General features: G+C 44.2%; 1 protein-coding gene across 2 annotated transcripts in view; it reads right to left on the bottom strand.

Annotated features, from left to right (window-relative positions):
* The window catches only part of rgl1 (ral guanine nucleotide dissociation stimulator-like 1), a 34,459-nt gene that overhangs the window by 5,435 nt on the left and 14,024 nt on the right, over window positions 1-15,000 (bottom strand). Inside the window, exons 1-11 of one of the 2 annotated variants that reach the window (XM_017468127.3) lie at window positions 13,908-14,158; window positions 10,068-10,178; window positions 6,450-6,658; window positions 5,892-5,966; window positions 4,449-4,642; window positions 3,940-4,064; window positions 3,088-3,303; window positions 1,511-1,614; window positions 289-373; window positions 116-205; window positions 1-10 (exon numbers count right to left, since the gene is read on the bottom strand). The exon at window positions 1-10 is cut by the window's left edge and continues 77 nt beyond it. In XM_017468127.3, coding sequence (XP_017323616.1) covers window positions 1-10; window positions 116-205; window positions 289-373; window positions 1,511-1,614; window positions 3,088-3,303; window positions 3,940-4,064; window positions 4,449-4,642; window positions 5,892-5,966; window positions 6,450-6,658; window positions 10,068-10,178; window positions 13,908-13,934 — 1,246 coding nt within the window. In that variant the 5' untranslated portion in view covers window positions 13,935-14,158. Of the gene's footprint in view, window positions 11-115; window positions 206-288; window positions 374-1,510; window positions 1,615-3,087; window positions 3,304-3,939; window positions 4,065-4,448; window positions 4,643-5,891; window positions 5,967-6,449; window positions 6,659-10,067; window positions 10,179-13,907; window positions 14,159-15,000 lie in introns of those variants that run through there. The other variant, XM_017468126.3, reaches the window with a different exon arrangement.

Below are 15,000 nucleotides of genomic sequence, written 5' to 3'. Positions count from 1 at the left end.
GCATGGCGCCCTGAAAGAGTTCATCACATTTACTCTCTGGATTCTTTTCAGCTCGATCCAACCTAAAGCCAAACACAGAAGCGCATCGAACTGCCGCAGCGTCTCGCGCCCTCACCGTCTCTTTCTGCAGCTGCAGTCTCTTCTGCGAGCGCTTCTGATGCTCCTTGGCGCAGTTCTCCAGATTGGCGAACTTCGACGTGCCCTCCTGCAGAGACAAAGAGCTCGTCTTTAACATCTGGATCCGCTCAAACTACTGGGAATCCGGACTACTGGGAATTACCGACTCACCCTCATGAGCAGCTCTCGGCTCGTCAGGTAATTGTTGTGATCGGAGAAAATGTCCGAGAGCTCCTCAAACATCTGCATGCTGTCTCTGCAGAGGAACGGAACACAGAATGGGTCAGAGACAGACGCATATCCGCAGCTGCAATCGAAATGATTTCGACCCCCAGTGTAAATCGGGTTCCCTGTCAGGATGTACAGATTTTCAGCGGTTTGCGATGAACAGATCAAACACAAGCGGTTGAAATAGTTCGACGCGACGAACGCTTCGAGCGGTTTCCCTAAAATTCAACTGAAAATGCACCTTATGACGACTTCTCCGGTCTCAAAATTATTCACCCCCTTCATGGTGAGTATCTTTAGTACTCAGTGGAGCTCCTTATACTGTGATGACCTGCTGCAAACGAGATGCAGATCTTCTGCAGCGTTCCTGAGGAACCTTCTCCCGTTCCTCAGGAGCGCTGTCCTCCAGTTCAGTGATATTCTCGGGTTTGCGTGCTGCGACCGCCGCCTTCAGATCCCACCTGAGATTTTCAATGGGGTTCAAGTCAGGTGACTGTGACGGCCCTGTAGAATCTCCCAGGCCTTCTTCTGCAACCGAGCCTTGGTGGAATTTGACGTAGGCTTGCGATCATCGTCCTGTTAAGACGGTCCAGTGACGCCCGAGCTTCAACTTCCTCACAGACGGCGTGATGTTTCCTCTTAGGGTTTCCTGATATTTCTATGAATCCATCTCACCTTCCACACGCTGCAGGTTTCCAGTACCAGAGGATGCAAAGCAGCCACAGAGCATCACCGAGCCCCCACCATGCTCGACTGTGTACTGAGTGGTCTTTCTTCATTCTTCTTCCTCCAGACATCTATCCGTCCATCAGGCTTTGTTCAACTTAAACCATCAGTGTCTGTGTTATTCTGACCGTCTAAAAATGAAAATCACCCTACTGTACATTCTTATCTCCTCTAAATATTACAATCTTTAAAATGACTAATGAAGAGAAAAATGTAAACGTGTGTACATATACAGACGGTTAAAGCCATGTTATTGTTTACACAAAGTTCACACAAGAGAAGAGAGAAAAACGCCATATAGATGTACAGTATTAGGGAAGTGGTGAGTCAGGCATGACCCGAGCATGCAAAGAAGCTGCAGCGTTTAAGACAGTATGGGCCGAAGAGGAAGTAGTTCAGCAGAAAGGAGAAGCGTTTCTACAGCGTCATGGAGACTCACTTGTGTACGCAGGCCCACGCTCTCTTCAGTCTGTAGATGGGGTTGGACTGCAGGGCCGACACGATGGCTTTCAGGGAGGAGAAATTCTTACGAATGCGACACTCCTGAGGAAGAGACAAAACAACACCTCATCCATTTCATCATATTACATCCGTCCATCCGTCCATGTCTGTCTATCCATCAGCCATTCCTTTTCATCCATTTATCCATCCACGTCTGTCGATCATCTGTCTATTGATCCATCTATCATTATGTCTGTTTATCCTTCCATCCATTCATCCATGTCTATCCATTCATTTATCCATCCATGTCTATCTATCTATCTATCTATCTATCATCCATCCATCCATCACCCATTCAAATCTATCCATCCTCCATGCCTATTCATCCATCCATTCATCCATCCATGTCTGTCTATCCTCTATGTCTACTGATCCATCCATCATGTCTATTCATCCTTCAATAAATTCATCCATGTCTATCCATTCATTTATCCATCCATGTCTATCTAGCCATCCTCTGTTCCTTTTCATCCATCCATTCATTTATCCATCCATGTCTATCTAGCCATCCTCCGTTCCTTTTCATCCATCCATGTCTATCTATCTATCATCCTTGTCTATTCATCCATCCATCCATCACCCATTCAAATCTATCCATCCTCCATGCCTATTCATCCATCCATTCACCCATGTCTGTCTATCCTCTATGTCTACTGATCCATCCATCATGTCTATTCATCCTTCAATAAATTCATCCATGGCTATCCATTCATTTATCCATCCATGTCTATCTATCTATCATCCTTGTCTATTCATCCATCCATCCATCCATCACCCATTCAAATCTATCCATCCTCCATGCCTATTCATCCATCCATGTCTGTCCATCCTCTATGTCTACTGATCCATCCATCATGTCTATTCATCCTTCAATAAATTCATCCATGGCTATCCATTCATTTATCCATCCACGTCTATCTAGCCATCCTCCGTTCCTTTTCATCCATCCATGTCTATCTAGCCATCCTCCGTTCCTTTTCATCCATCCATTCATTTATCCATCCATGTCTATCTATCCATCCTTCGTTCCTTTTCATCCATGTCTATCTAGCCATCCTCCGTTCCTTTTCATCCATCCATTTATCCATCCAGGTTTATTCATCCATTTATCCACATCTATCCATTCATTTATCCATCCATGTCTATCTATCCATCCTCCGTTCCTTTTCATCCATCCATTCATTTATCCATCCATGTCTATCTATCCATCCTCCGTTCCTTTTCATCCATCCATTCATTTATCCATCCATGTCTATCTATCCATCCTCCATTCCTTTTCATCCATCCATGTCTATCTATCCATCCTCCGTTCCTTTTCATCCATCCATTCATTTATCCATCCATGTCTATCTATCCATCCTCCGTTCCTTTTCATCCATCCATTCATTTATCCATCCATGTCCATCCATCCATGGGTTAATATTTAGAAGCGGGAAACCTAAACACAGTGTTTAAACTGGCTATGGTAAGGCTTTATTATGTGCGTGTTTACGTCGAATGAGTGAGTGTGTGTACCTTTGCGATGTCGATCCAGCGCTGGATGATTCGTGCTCGTAGGTGTGGTCGCAGGTGTCGCGGGTGGAGGACGGTGCTCACCACGCAGCCTGCCACAGCGTTAAACTGGGTGATGGTGGCCCTCACGGTGGGGGCCGCCTGCTTGTTCTCCTTCTTATCTCTCTGAGACCAAACGGAACCCAGACAGTGATGAGGAACCACCTTCTTAAAGAGCAGCTGAGGAACGAACACACGAACACACACACACACACACACAGGTAAGAAAAACATTAATCACACAGGAAAGCTGGACTGGTAGCTGATTCAGATGAATAATTAATAAACACATTTATATATGAAAATATTTAAATATAAAGGAAACGAACCAACATTTAATCCATAATAATTCAAATGTAATGGAACTGAGCTGTAAATACAGCTACATGCAGATATACTGAGATATCTATTTATCTGTCTATCTTTGTCTGTCTGTCTGAGTCTCTTTTTGTCTGCATACCTGTCTATCTTCTGTCTGTCTATCTCTCTATGCTTGTCTGTCTGTCTTTGATTAACTGTCTGTCTATCTGACTATCTATATTTATCTGTCTATCTATGTACCTATTTTCGTCTATCTATCTCTCTATTCTTGTCGGTCTGTCTTTGATTAACTGTCTGTCTGCCTGACTCTGTCTGTCTGTCTGTCCAAAAAGTACAATTTCTAAATATAATTTTTTAACAAAATTATTAGATTGTAGACTGTCTTTTATTTAACTACATTTCATATCCTATTTTAAAATGATAAGCTTTTAATTCTGTTATATTATATAATATATTTACGGGAATATTATAGTATATTATAACACGTTCCCTCACCGCGTCCATGTAAGTGAGCTGCTCGGCCACCAGGTCGGCGCTGAAGGACAGGAAGTCCTCCTGAACCTCAATCTCCACTTCCTCATCCTCGCCCAGGCAGAAAGGGCTGTTACCGTGGAAACCACCTGTGGGACAAAAGGTAACTGTTGTCATGGATGGATTTATACATGTTTAGTGTAATATAAATCTATTCATTAAAAAAAAAAAAAGTGAAAAATGAATAGAAATTGTGTGGGAAGGAGTACGGGGGGGGGAAATGAGGAAAGACGGATATGGATGAACGGATGGAAACAGAGAACGGAAAGACATAAATGTTTGAACCGTCTCTTCATTCATCAATATCCGTCTGTCATGTCTACTCATTTAGCTGCACTCTTTCTCTGTGTATTCAGTTATGACAAGCTGGCAAAGACGTCCTCTCTCTCTCTCTTTCTCTCTCTGTGTGTGTACATATATGGACAAAGAACAGAGATGGATGGACTGATGGATGAAAGGATGGACAGACTGACCGTCTGTTTCGCTCTCCCCATTGGAATGACTCTGTAGCTGCTCCAGCAGGCTCTGCGCTCTCCGCGTCGGCTCGGAATCCGGCATCGCCTTCTTCAGAAACCCTAAAACCCTGCGCAGACTCGGATAAGATGGAGGCTCCTGAAAGTCCTCGGGGCACTGGTCTAACCACGCCCTCAGGATGGATGCTAACGCCCTGGAGAGGGAGAGCGAGAGAGAGAGCGAGAGTCAGAGAGAGACAGAGGGACAGCAAGAGACAGAGGGACAGCGAGAGACAGAGGGACAGCAGGAGAGAGAGAGACAGAGGGACAGCGAGAGACAGAGGGACAGCAGGAGAGAGAGAGACAGAGGGACAGCGAGAGACAGAGGGACAGCAGGAGAGAGAGAGACAGAGGGACAGCGAGAGACAGAGGGACAGCAAGAGAGAGAGACAGCGAGAGACAGAGGGACAGCAAGAGAGAGAGACAGCGAGAGACAGAGGGACAGCAAGAGAGAGAGAGACAGCGAGAGACAGAGGGACAGCAAGAGAGAGAGACAGAGGGAAAGCGAGAGACAGAGGGACAGCAAGAGAGAGAGAGACAGCAAGAGAGAGAGAGACAGAGGGACAGCGAGAGACAGAGGGACAGCAAGAGAGAGAGAGACAGAGGGGCAGCGAGAGACAGAGAGAGACAGAGGGACAGCGAGAGACAGAGAGAGACAGAGGGACAGCGAGAGACAGAGGGACAGCGAGAGACAGAGGGACAGCGAGAGAGAAAGAAAGCGAGAGAAAAAGAAAGCGAGAGGGAAAGAAAGCGAGAGAAAGAGAGATAGCAAGAGACACAGAGAGAGAGAGAGAGAGAGAGAGAGCGAAAGACATGACGCAGAGTGGTTAGTCCGAAGCAGAGATCTTTATCTTTAGTTTCATTCAATGAGTCTTTCATGATTCATTAACTAGCCGCACACCGTTAATCATAACTTCCTAATTTCTTTGTTTCCTCTGAAAAAAAATAAAGTGCTGGTCCAGCATATCCTGAATGTGTTCATGGAGTGTAATCATCACACACACACACACACACACACACACACACACACACACATCAACATTCGTGTCTGTTTATAGAGTATTGCATGTACGAGTATTACAGTAAATACAGCAGGTTTATAGAGTATTGCGTGTACGAGTATTACGGTAAATGCAGCAGGTTTATAGAGTATTGCGTGTACGAGTATTACAGTAAATACAGCAGGTTTATAGAGTATTGCGTGTACGAGTATTACGGTAAATACAGTAGGTTTATAGAGTATTGTGTGTACGAGTATTACGGTAAATACAGCAGGTTTATAGAGTATTGCGTGTACGAGTATTACAGTAAATACAGCAGGTTTATAGAGTATTGTGTGTACGAGTATTACGGTAAATACAGCACGCTTATGGAGAACATGTGGAAGGATTCAAAATGGCTCACGTTCTCACGGCGCCTCGATTTTCCCCGGCTTGGCTCTGACTGCTCTCTCTGTCACTGTCCTCCATGTGTCCGTACCTGTCATAACACACACACACACACAAACAGAATTTCAGCTCAGAGCATCGTCACTTACAGAAGCAGCAGGATTTGTCATCATTTAGGCTCAATAAAAGAGGTGTGGCCTATGCGCCTGACAATTTCAGTAAAGGAGGTGTGGCCCCTATGTGTATTAGTGTCGCTGAAGGAGGCGTGGCCAATGTACCCATCAGTTTTATTGAAGGAGGAGTGGCCTCTATGTGAGTCAGTCTCGTTAAAGGAATTGTGGTCTCTATGTGTATTAGTGTCGCTGAAGGAGGCGTGGCCTATGTACCCGTCAGTTTCAGTGAAGGAGGCGTGGCCTATCACAAGCTTAATCGAAAGTACTCATACTGTAGCTCCTCAAAACAGATCTAATTCATATCATAATAACGACCTTCATGGACAAGATTTTTGACTGAAGACTAACATGAACTAAGCTAACACACACACACACACACACACACACACACACACACACACCTGTCGAGCAGTAGCTGCAGGACGCTGTGTGTGCTGGCGAAGGCTCTGTAGGTGGACAGGAAGATGCTGGTGTAGGTGAGATCGTTATCGCCGAACGCAGTGAGCAGGGTCTCCACAAGCCGCTCCAGCGTCCCCGCACGAATACTGCGGATCTTACACGTCTCTAACTGACTGACCGTGTGACCCGGGGGCAACCGATCGCCCTCCACCTGAGAGAGAGAGAGAGAGAGAGAGAGAGAGAGAGAGAGAGAGAGAGATTAGTTAGTTATCATCAGCATTACTTCTGATATAATTCTAAGCTTTCAAAATGAACTAGTCTTTGAGGTTGTTATTTACAGAAGAGATTTTGCCCGAGACAGACTTCTATTATCTACATCAGCCTTGAGAAGCAGTCAAAACGTCTCAGCCGTGCAGCGAGGGGGAAATTATACACGTCTGTTTTTTCTTCTTCTCAAAATTGTTTCTCTAACAATAAGTGCTAGTTGTGCTCCGTGTGTTAACGACGCCTGAGCCCCGCCGCTGTAGAACGGCTCCAGTTACGCAAGTCTATAATCAGATTTAACCGTCGAAATCGGGCCATGAGTGTTTGGCTTTCGAGATAAACAAATGCAGAAGAAGAAAAAAAAAAAAAAACCCAATAAATCAAAAGATGCATTTGCTTTCTTCCAAAGTGTGTGTGTGTGTTTTTTTTTTCTCTTCCTCCTTTCTTCCAGAAAAGTCTCCAGGTTCCGAGCTCTGTTCTCTGTGATTCTGCGCTGGAGTTTTGGTCGTAATCAACTTCCAGCTGTGAAACTAATAACGTTCAGGTAGAGCTCAGACTGCGAGGAACTCAAGGAACCGCCGATTGGGTTCTGGGGCTCAGTATTTGATAGCTGGGGATTAAAATAACATTAAATGCAACTGTAAATGGATTAAAAAAAAAAAACACGACAACACGAGGTGTACGTTAACGAATAAAAAAGCAGAAAATAACAGAAATGAAAGGCAGGGTGGTGTGATGAAGCGGCGTTACTGTTACCGCTCTGAAGTAACGTCACATCCTGAAGCGCTCTATTCCTCTTACGCCACAGAAATTCTCCGGCGGTTACATTTCTGTACTTTTTATCCGTTTAGAGTTGCGGAACGCCCGTGAAACAAATTCTCACTTACGTTATCGCAGCTATGAACGGCCATTCCTTCGCCAGACTCTCTTTTTCCCCCTCTCTCTTCAAGACGATCGGTTTTAGTGAAGGAGGCGTGGCCTCGGTGTGTATTAGTGTCACTGAAGGAGGCGTGGCCAATGTACCCATCAGTCTCATTGAAGGAGGCGTGGCCTCGGTGTGTATTAGTGTCACTGAAGGAGGCGTGGCCAATGTACCCATCAGTTTTATTGAAGGAGGAGTGGCCTCTATGTGAGTCAGTCTCATTGAAGGAGGCGTGGCCTCGGTGTGTATCAGTGTCGCTGAAGGAGGCTTGGCCAATGTACCCATCAGTCTCATTGAAGGAGGAGTGGCCTCTATTTGAGTCAGTCTCATTGGAGGAGGCGTGGCCTCAATGTGTATTAGGGTCGCTGAAGGAGGTGTGGCCAATGTACCCATCAGTCTCATTGAAAGAGGAGTGGCCTCGATGTGTATTAGTGTCGCTGAAGGAGGCGTGGCCAATGTACCCATCAGTTTTATTGAAGGAGGAGTGGCCTCTGTGAGTCAGTCTCATTAAAGGAGGAGTGGCCTCGATGTGTATTAGGGTCGCTGAAGGAGGCGTGGCCTATGTACCTGTCAGTCTCAGTGACGGGGGCGTGGCTTATCACAAGCTAAGGTGCAAGGTACTCATACTGTAGCTCCACAAAACAGCAATTCCACAGCGGTTACATTTCTTTACTTTTTATCCGTTTAGAGTTGCGGTACGCCCGTGAAACAAATTCGCATTTACGTTATCGCAGCTATGAACGGCCGTTCCTTCGCCAGACTCTCTCTTCTCTTCTCTCTCTCTCTCTCTCTTCAAGACGCTAAGTAAAAAAATAAATAAATAAAACTTCAGGAAGTTCCAGCTTCACCCCTCACTCTTATAAAAGCTCTGACACCGGAGACTCCTTCCGTAAACGTCTCTTAACGCAAACGTCCGCCGTACGCATCCCTGCGAGCGGGCTGTTACCGTAGAGACGATAAGCGCGTATCAGAGCGAGCGCATTAATGCTGTGTAGCGGTTGTAGGAAACGAATCGTCAAATATAAAACAGCGCGATAATGTCAGAAACCGCCGTCGGAGGAATGAATCGGCAGGCCTGTACCGTGGAAAAACGAAAACGTTTACGGGATTATCCGTCTGTTATTTTAACAGACGTTCGAGTTATTTTCCCGTCTACGCCAACACCCGTCTAAAACAACACGCGCACACCGCGGTCCGGATCTTTATTTATATCGGTTTCAGAAGCGTTTTTGATCTCTCGGCGCTGCTTTACTGGACCTGTTTCTCACCCAATGAAATGTTTTGTCTGTAAAACCATGTGCGTGTGTGTGAGAGAGAGAGAGAAAGGGAGAGGGAGAGAGAGACAGAGCAAGAGAAAGACAGATGGAGGGCGGGGGGTAAAAAGCACTGATTAGAAGCAGATTGTCGTGTTTCCTGCCTTTCCATCCCTTCATCCCTCCCTCCGTGGCTTCTTCAGGGCCACCCTAACCTCATGAAAGCCTAAAATGTTCACTGTCGCTCGTATCGAATATTATTTTACCTCTAACCTTTAACCTTAACCTGGGCTGGGTTTCAAATGACAGAGACGCTCTCTCGCTCTTTTTTTTTATTATTTTTTTTTTTAAATCGTAGGTTACGAGTTCTCACCGATATCGCAGCAATATTTCCTCCGTGAGCGTCTCGGACGGTAAATTACTCAAAACCGGCGCACCGACGTTTCCTTTCACTTCTAGATGTGCTTTGTTTTTTTTGTTTTTTTTAACTTGTAAATTCTGGATCGTGATTGGTCGGAAGGCATCGATCCGTCTTCTCGAACGGCAGCTCGGACAGGTTTATAGGAATCCGCTCGTTATAATAAAGCTGTCATTTCTGCAGGATGCCGGAAAATTCCGTCACCGACGAGAGTAGAAAACAGCACGTGTTCCTTTATTTATTTATTCATTTGTACGCTTCTGTCTGTGGCGTTCTCTCGGCGTGTTTTCTGCGGAGTTCGTTTGACGTGTGAAAACGTTTTCCGGAACGTTCACGGAAGGAGTCTCCGGTGTCGGTGCGCTTTGTAGCGGTCAGAGGTAAGGCTGTAGGTTTAGGAGGAGCTCACGCTTCTCTGTTGCTTCTTGCTAACGTGAAAAGAGGAGTGGTGTTTTTTTGTTTTTTTTGTATTACAAACTTCAATAGAGAGAGAGAGGGGGGGGGGGGGGAGAAAAGAAAGAGAGGCTGGTGAGGGAAGGACTGTTCACAGCTGCTATAACGCAAGTGAAAACATGCCTCGTGGACGTTCCACAATGTTAAATGTAACTATAAATGGATAAAAAAAATATGACTGTGCTGAAGCTGTGGCGTAAGAGGAATAAAACACATGCTGCTGTTATAATGATGAAAATAATCAACTTCTGGTAACAGCGTCCATCTTTGATGAAGTGTGCGTGTGTGTGTGTGTGTGTGTGTGTTCTCTTACCCCCAGCCATCTTGCCCCTTTGTTGGCCGCCTGTTGAATTTGGACCCTCTTGAGTGTGACGCTGTAAACGGCCCCCTCCTCCACCTCCTCACCCCAGTCCTGCACCGAGCTCTGCACCGAGAGGGAAAACGATCATTATACACAACACACACACACACACACACACTGATGTGCATTGAACACGGAGTTAGTACTGAAAGCTGTTAGGTTGTTAGGCCACGCCCACTCTACTCATCAGCGGTGTGTGTGTGTGGAATATGGAAATGTGGAAATGGAAACACAGAACATCATGACAGGAGCTGGAGGGCAGAAATGAAGCACACGACCCGATTCGATTGTAAAATCTAGTTGTTGGTGTTTTTTTTTTTTTTTTTTTTATACGACAGGAGTTCACGGCTCGTCCAATCAGAATCGAGCGGTGAGGCTGCATTCACCATCTGTTTCCTGTACAGCTCTGAGAGATAAACACCGGGCTGAACGAGTCACACCGGCCACGCCGCTAAACAATAGCAGGAGGTGAGCACACTCGGAACCCGGAGCCTGCTGAGTCCACAGTACACACACACACACACACACACACACACACACACACTGCCTGCTGAGTCCACAGTACACTCTCGTACACTCACACACACTCACTATCACACTATCACACTCTCACAGACACACTCTCACACACACACTCTCACACACACACTCTCACACACACACTCTCACACACACTCTCACACACACTCTCACACACACTCTCTCACACACTCTCTCACACACACTCTCTCACACACACACTCTCACACACACTCTCACACACACTCTCACACACACTCTCACACACACACTCTCACACACACTCTCACACACACTCTCACACACACTCTCACACACACTCTCACACACACACTCTCTCACACACTCTCTCACACACTCTCTCACACACACTCTCACACACAGACAGCTCTGCCAATAAACTATTTCTTCACAAAAAATAGTGAATTGTGCATGTGTCCCCAATAATTCCACAACAACAACAATAATAATAGTAATAATAATAAACAACCCACACCATTTTGTGTTAAATTTATTTTCTGAGTTTTTCAGGGATACGTCATAAACCTACTGCTACTCTGCTAAACAATATCAAAACAGGCCACGCCCCGTCGTTACCATAGTTACTATACTGACATACTCATACTTACTAATGATATTAATTTATGGGTTTTGAGCGGGTGTATTTGTTCCTTTTCAGACCAGCAGTAAATAAATAAAAGAACATGCCACATAGATGATGATTTGTTTATTTATTTATAAATCTGACATAGAAAAAAAAAAAAAAAAAAAAAAAAAAGAGAAGAAAATCTTTGTGTATTAGAGTCTCCGAGCTCTACTGGCCGGGTTGCCAGATTGTAATCGCACACTTCACCCGAGGTGTACAAAGATACTGTCACTATACATAATAAGTCACTTTCAATCTATTACTAATGAGGTCACTCTATACATAGACATATTTACATATTATATAGTCTAGAGATATAAAACTAATATTATTGTTTCCAACCACAAGCTGACTTTTTATCCGTTTCTAGTTGCATAAAAGTTCCCGTTAGTCCTTGGAGAACAAGGAGCGTAAGCGAGAAGCTTACGTTACAGCAGCAATAATCGGTATAATCCGTCGTTCCCTCATCGGCCTCTCTTTCTTCAGGTCGATACGACAAAAACAAAACGCAGCTTGTCGTGTTACCGACGCAAAGACGCGTAAACCCCGCCGTCCTGAACGTGTCGGAAAACTCGACGTCACGGCTTTACCTCCGACCGTCCCGTAAACGTTAAGTAAACCCATTCCTGCTGACAGGAAACTCCGCCGTGTTAACGTTTATGCGGCGCGAAAGTGCAAAGTACCGAGGATTTCGAAGTGCAAGTGCTCGTGAATTGTTTGTAGTGTCGTTTTCACGCAGGCTGTTATTAACTCGGCTTCGTAAAACAGTCATTTGGTGTTTAAATACACACAGGCTTACATTGTAACCTGAAATTAAGGGACGATGCCGTATAAAACGACCCTGTGGGGAAAAAAGAACAACTTTGGGTATAGTGCCGAGAAATTGTATTCTTCATATTTAGGCATCTTTCCTAAAGTAATACCACAGGTCAAGGGTTACGCTCAGCGTATACGCGACTGTAACGACGAGGAGACGAATAACGCCAGATCCCGATTCTGAAACCACGCTAACGTCACGCGTGTCGGTTTGTAATTCCCGTCATATCATATTACCACGACGCTTTACAAAGTTCAAATGTTTTTAAACGGTTTGCAACGTAAGGAATAAAACACGCCATGCCACGCTGTAATAGGAAAATACTCAAGCATAGGTTGGTGTGAAGAAGTTCATTTTCCCCACACTAAAGACGATCCTTTTTTCCCCCCAATAACAGCACACCCTGAAGAGTTTCCTTCCTCGACGATCATTTTAATTCATTACAAAACACCTTTTTTTTTATCCATTTAAAGTTACATTTACTGTCGTGGGACGCACGAGTCTAATTAGTCCGCTAACGATCACCAACGTTACTCGCATTGCTTTACGCCCGGGCGGCACAAAGCGCCGACACCGTTAGCGTTAGCCCGTGTCGAGCGTCCGCCATACGAGCTCTTACTTTAGACACGTGAACATTTTGGAACGAGCGTGTTAATATAAAACCGATTGACCAGATCTGCTCTTACGGAGAACGGACGAACACCTTCTGACCGATCGGAATCCGGAATTTAACGACGGTACAAAATAATTTTTCTTTTAAACAAACAAACAAACAAACAAACAAACAAACAAAAAACGACTAACATCAAGCCGGATATCTCTCGATCTCGTCTGCGCGCTTGTTCCCTACCAAATGTCACTTTATCCACTAACAGTAGAAAAAAATAATAATAATAATAAAAAAATCGCTTAATTATTCTAAAACTAAAAACAACCAATTTACAAAAACAGAACGGTTAAATTGTTTTAAACGCAAAAATAAAAGAGGTCAAATGATGACTGTTTGATTTCTTTTTTTTAGTTATTATCGTCTGGGATATCGTTCAGTATCGATATCGCAGTCGATATCACGGTATTGTACCAACCCTAACAGAACACAGATACTGCACTGGATAGATGTAACGATTTATTTTTTTATTTTTAAAAACATATATATATAATAAAAGAAAGAAATTAATATGGAGAAGGGGAAAAAAATAACAAGATATAAAAATAAGTAGGTGTGACCCAATTATTTTAATCATTTTAAGCGCCTCAGTTTTTCCCCCCCATCAAACTTAGTTTTCGAACCGCATCCTAGCATTCTGAGTAGAATGGGAAAATAGTGCGGTTGCTATAGTTACTGCTGTATTTTTTTTTTTTTGGCAATACTATTTAGTAGTAGACGTGAAATCACTCTGCATTTTCACAAGAGAAACTAACGGGCTTTAGTTGACGAAAATATGTTTTCTAATCGCTTCCTCGTCCCCCCCGAGTGAAAATAACGGTCTCCTAACTCGCAAAAAGTATTATTTTTTTCCCCCCCTTCTTTTTAATCCCTCGCGGCCATGTTTAAAAACGGAGAATAAAATAAACACAAACACAAACAGCTAACATTTTTTACGACAGTTGTGTTACTTGGCAACAACGTTCATTTCAGTTCCACGCAGCAGCTCGCGCTCTTTTGTAACTCCATTATTCTTTACTTTTCCTTTATATCCCGTCCCTCTTTTCTTCCCCTCCTCCTCCTCCGTCCCTCCATCCGCCGTCTTTCTCTTCCAAACCATTAGAGGAAAGTAACAAAACTTTCAAATAAATGAATTAACGTTACCATTTTAGCTTTCCAGGCGAACTTCATGGTGACGTTTCCTCACATCGTATGTTTGTAGCATCAGTGCGGGGCTACACTGCTAAATCCGGTGGAGGAAGGGGGGGAAAAAAAAAACACCACGACAAAATATGATCGTTAAATCCCCTCTTTTCTCCTTCTCTCTCTCACTCTCACTCTCACACACACTCGGTCCCGTCCCAGCTCTCTAGTCCCTCTGCCCACTTCCTATTCATCCCATTGTATACCAAAAACCCTCCTGCAGTACTTCACTCCGCCATTAGAGGGCCTAGTCTTCAATCAGTGGAAATGCTAATCAAACAAATCACGCGAAGACCTGACAAGTTCAATATTCTACAAATAGAATACAAATCAGAAGTATTTATTAAAACATCCTATCTCAGTTTATCCTAAATCATAAACCAGCCTGTGATTTTAACCTTGTTACCGAGCACTCTGTCGAACACCTCGTCTAAACAAGCCGATTAAACTACGCGCTAAATCCTTTACTCCATCCTGACACACATTAAATATGTTTATGTTGAAATATTTCTGAAGTGTTTAGTGGTTTGCTTGATGATTGTGGTGTTTTTGTTATTCCTCTGTGAGTGAGGTTAGCGGTTGCTAATCACAGAGGGACGTTTTGTTGTTGTTGTTGTTGTTGTTATTGTTGTCCGGAACAGTTACAGTGGAGTTGATGAATAGACTAGACAATTTCACCAATCTCAAACTTAACTTGCTCTCCCGTCTGTGTCTCCGTCTCACGTTCTCTCTCCGTCTGCCTGTCCCCATCTCTCGCTATCTCTTAGCCCACCTATCTCTCAATCTCTCTCTGTCGTTTAAAGGTAAGAAGTGCTACCGGGTTTACGGTTGATGATGTGAGCGGCCATGTTGATTTAACGCCACTCGATGAACTTTGGGTTGAGGAGGCTTTCCTGACTTTTCAAGAAGGAATTCCAAGTTGAGGGGGTGTTTTTTTGTTTTCCCAGTCAGGAGTTTAGAAATTCAGAGTTACTAGTTTGAGTTGAATGTGGCATTAGCCCTCACTTCATTTCTACCTAACGAGAGTGATGCGGCAGTGCTTTAGTCCTTCAGT

This window comes from Ictalurus punctatus, chromosome 5, assembly GCF_001660625.3.
Source record: "Ictalurus punctatus breed USDA103 chromosome 5, Coco_2.0, whole genome shotgun sequence".
Classification (NCBI taxonomy): domain Eukaryota; kingdom Metazoa; phylum Chordata; class Actinopteri; order Siluriformes; family Ictaluridae; genus Ictalurus; species Ictalurus punctatus.
The sequence above is the reverse complement of the archived record's forward strand: the minus strand, read 5'-3'. Positions and strand labels throughout refer to the sequence as shown.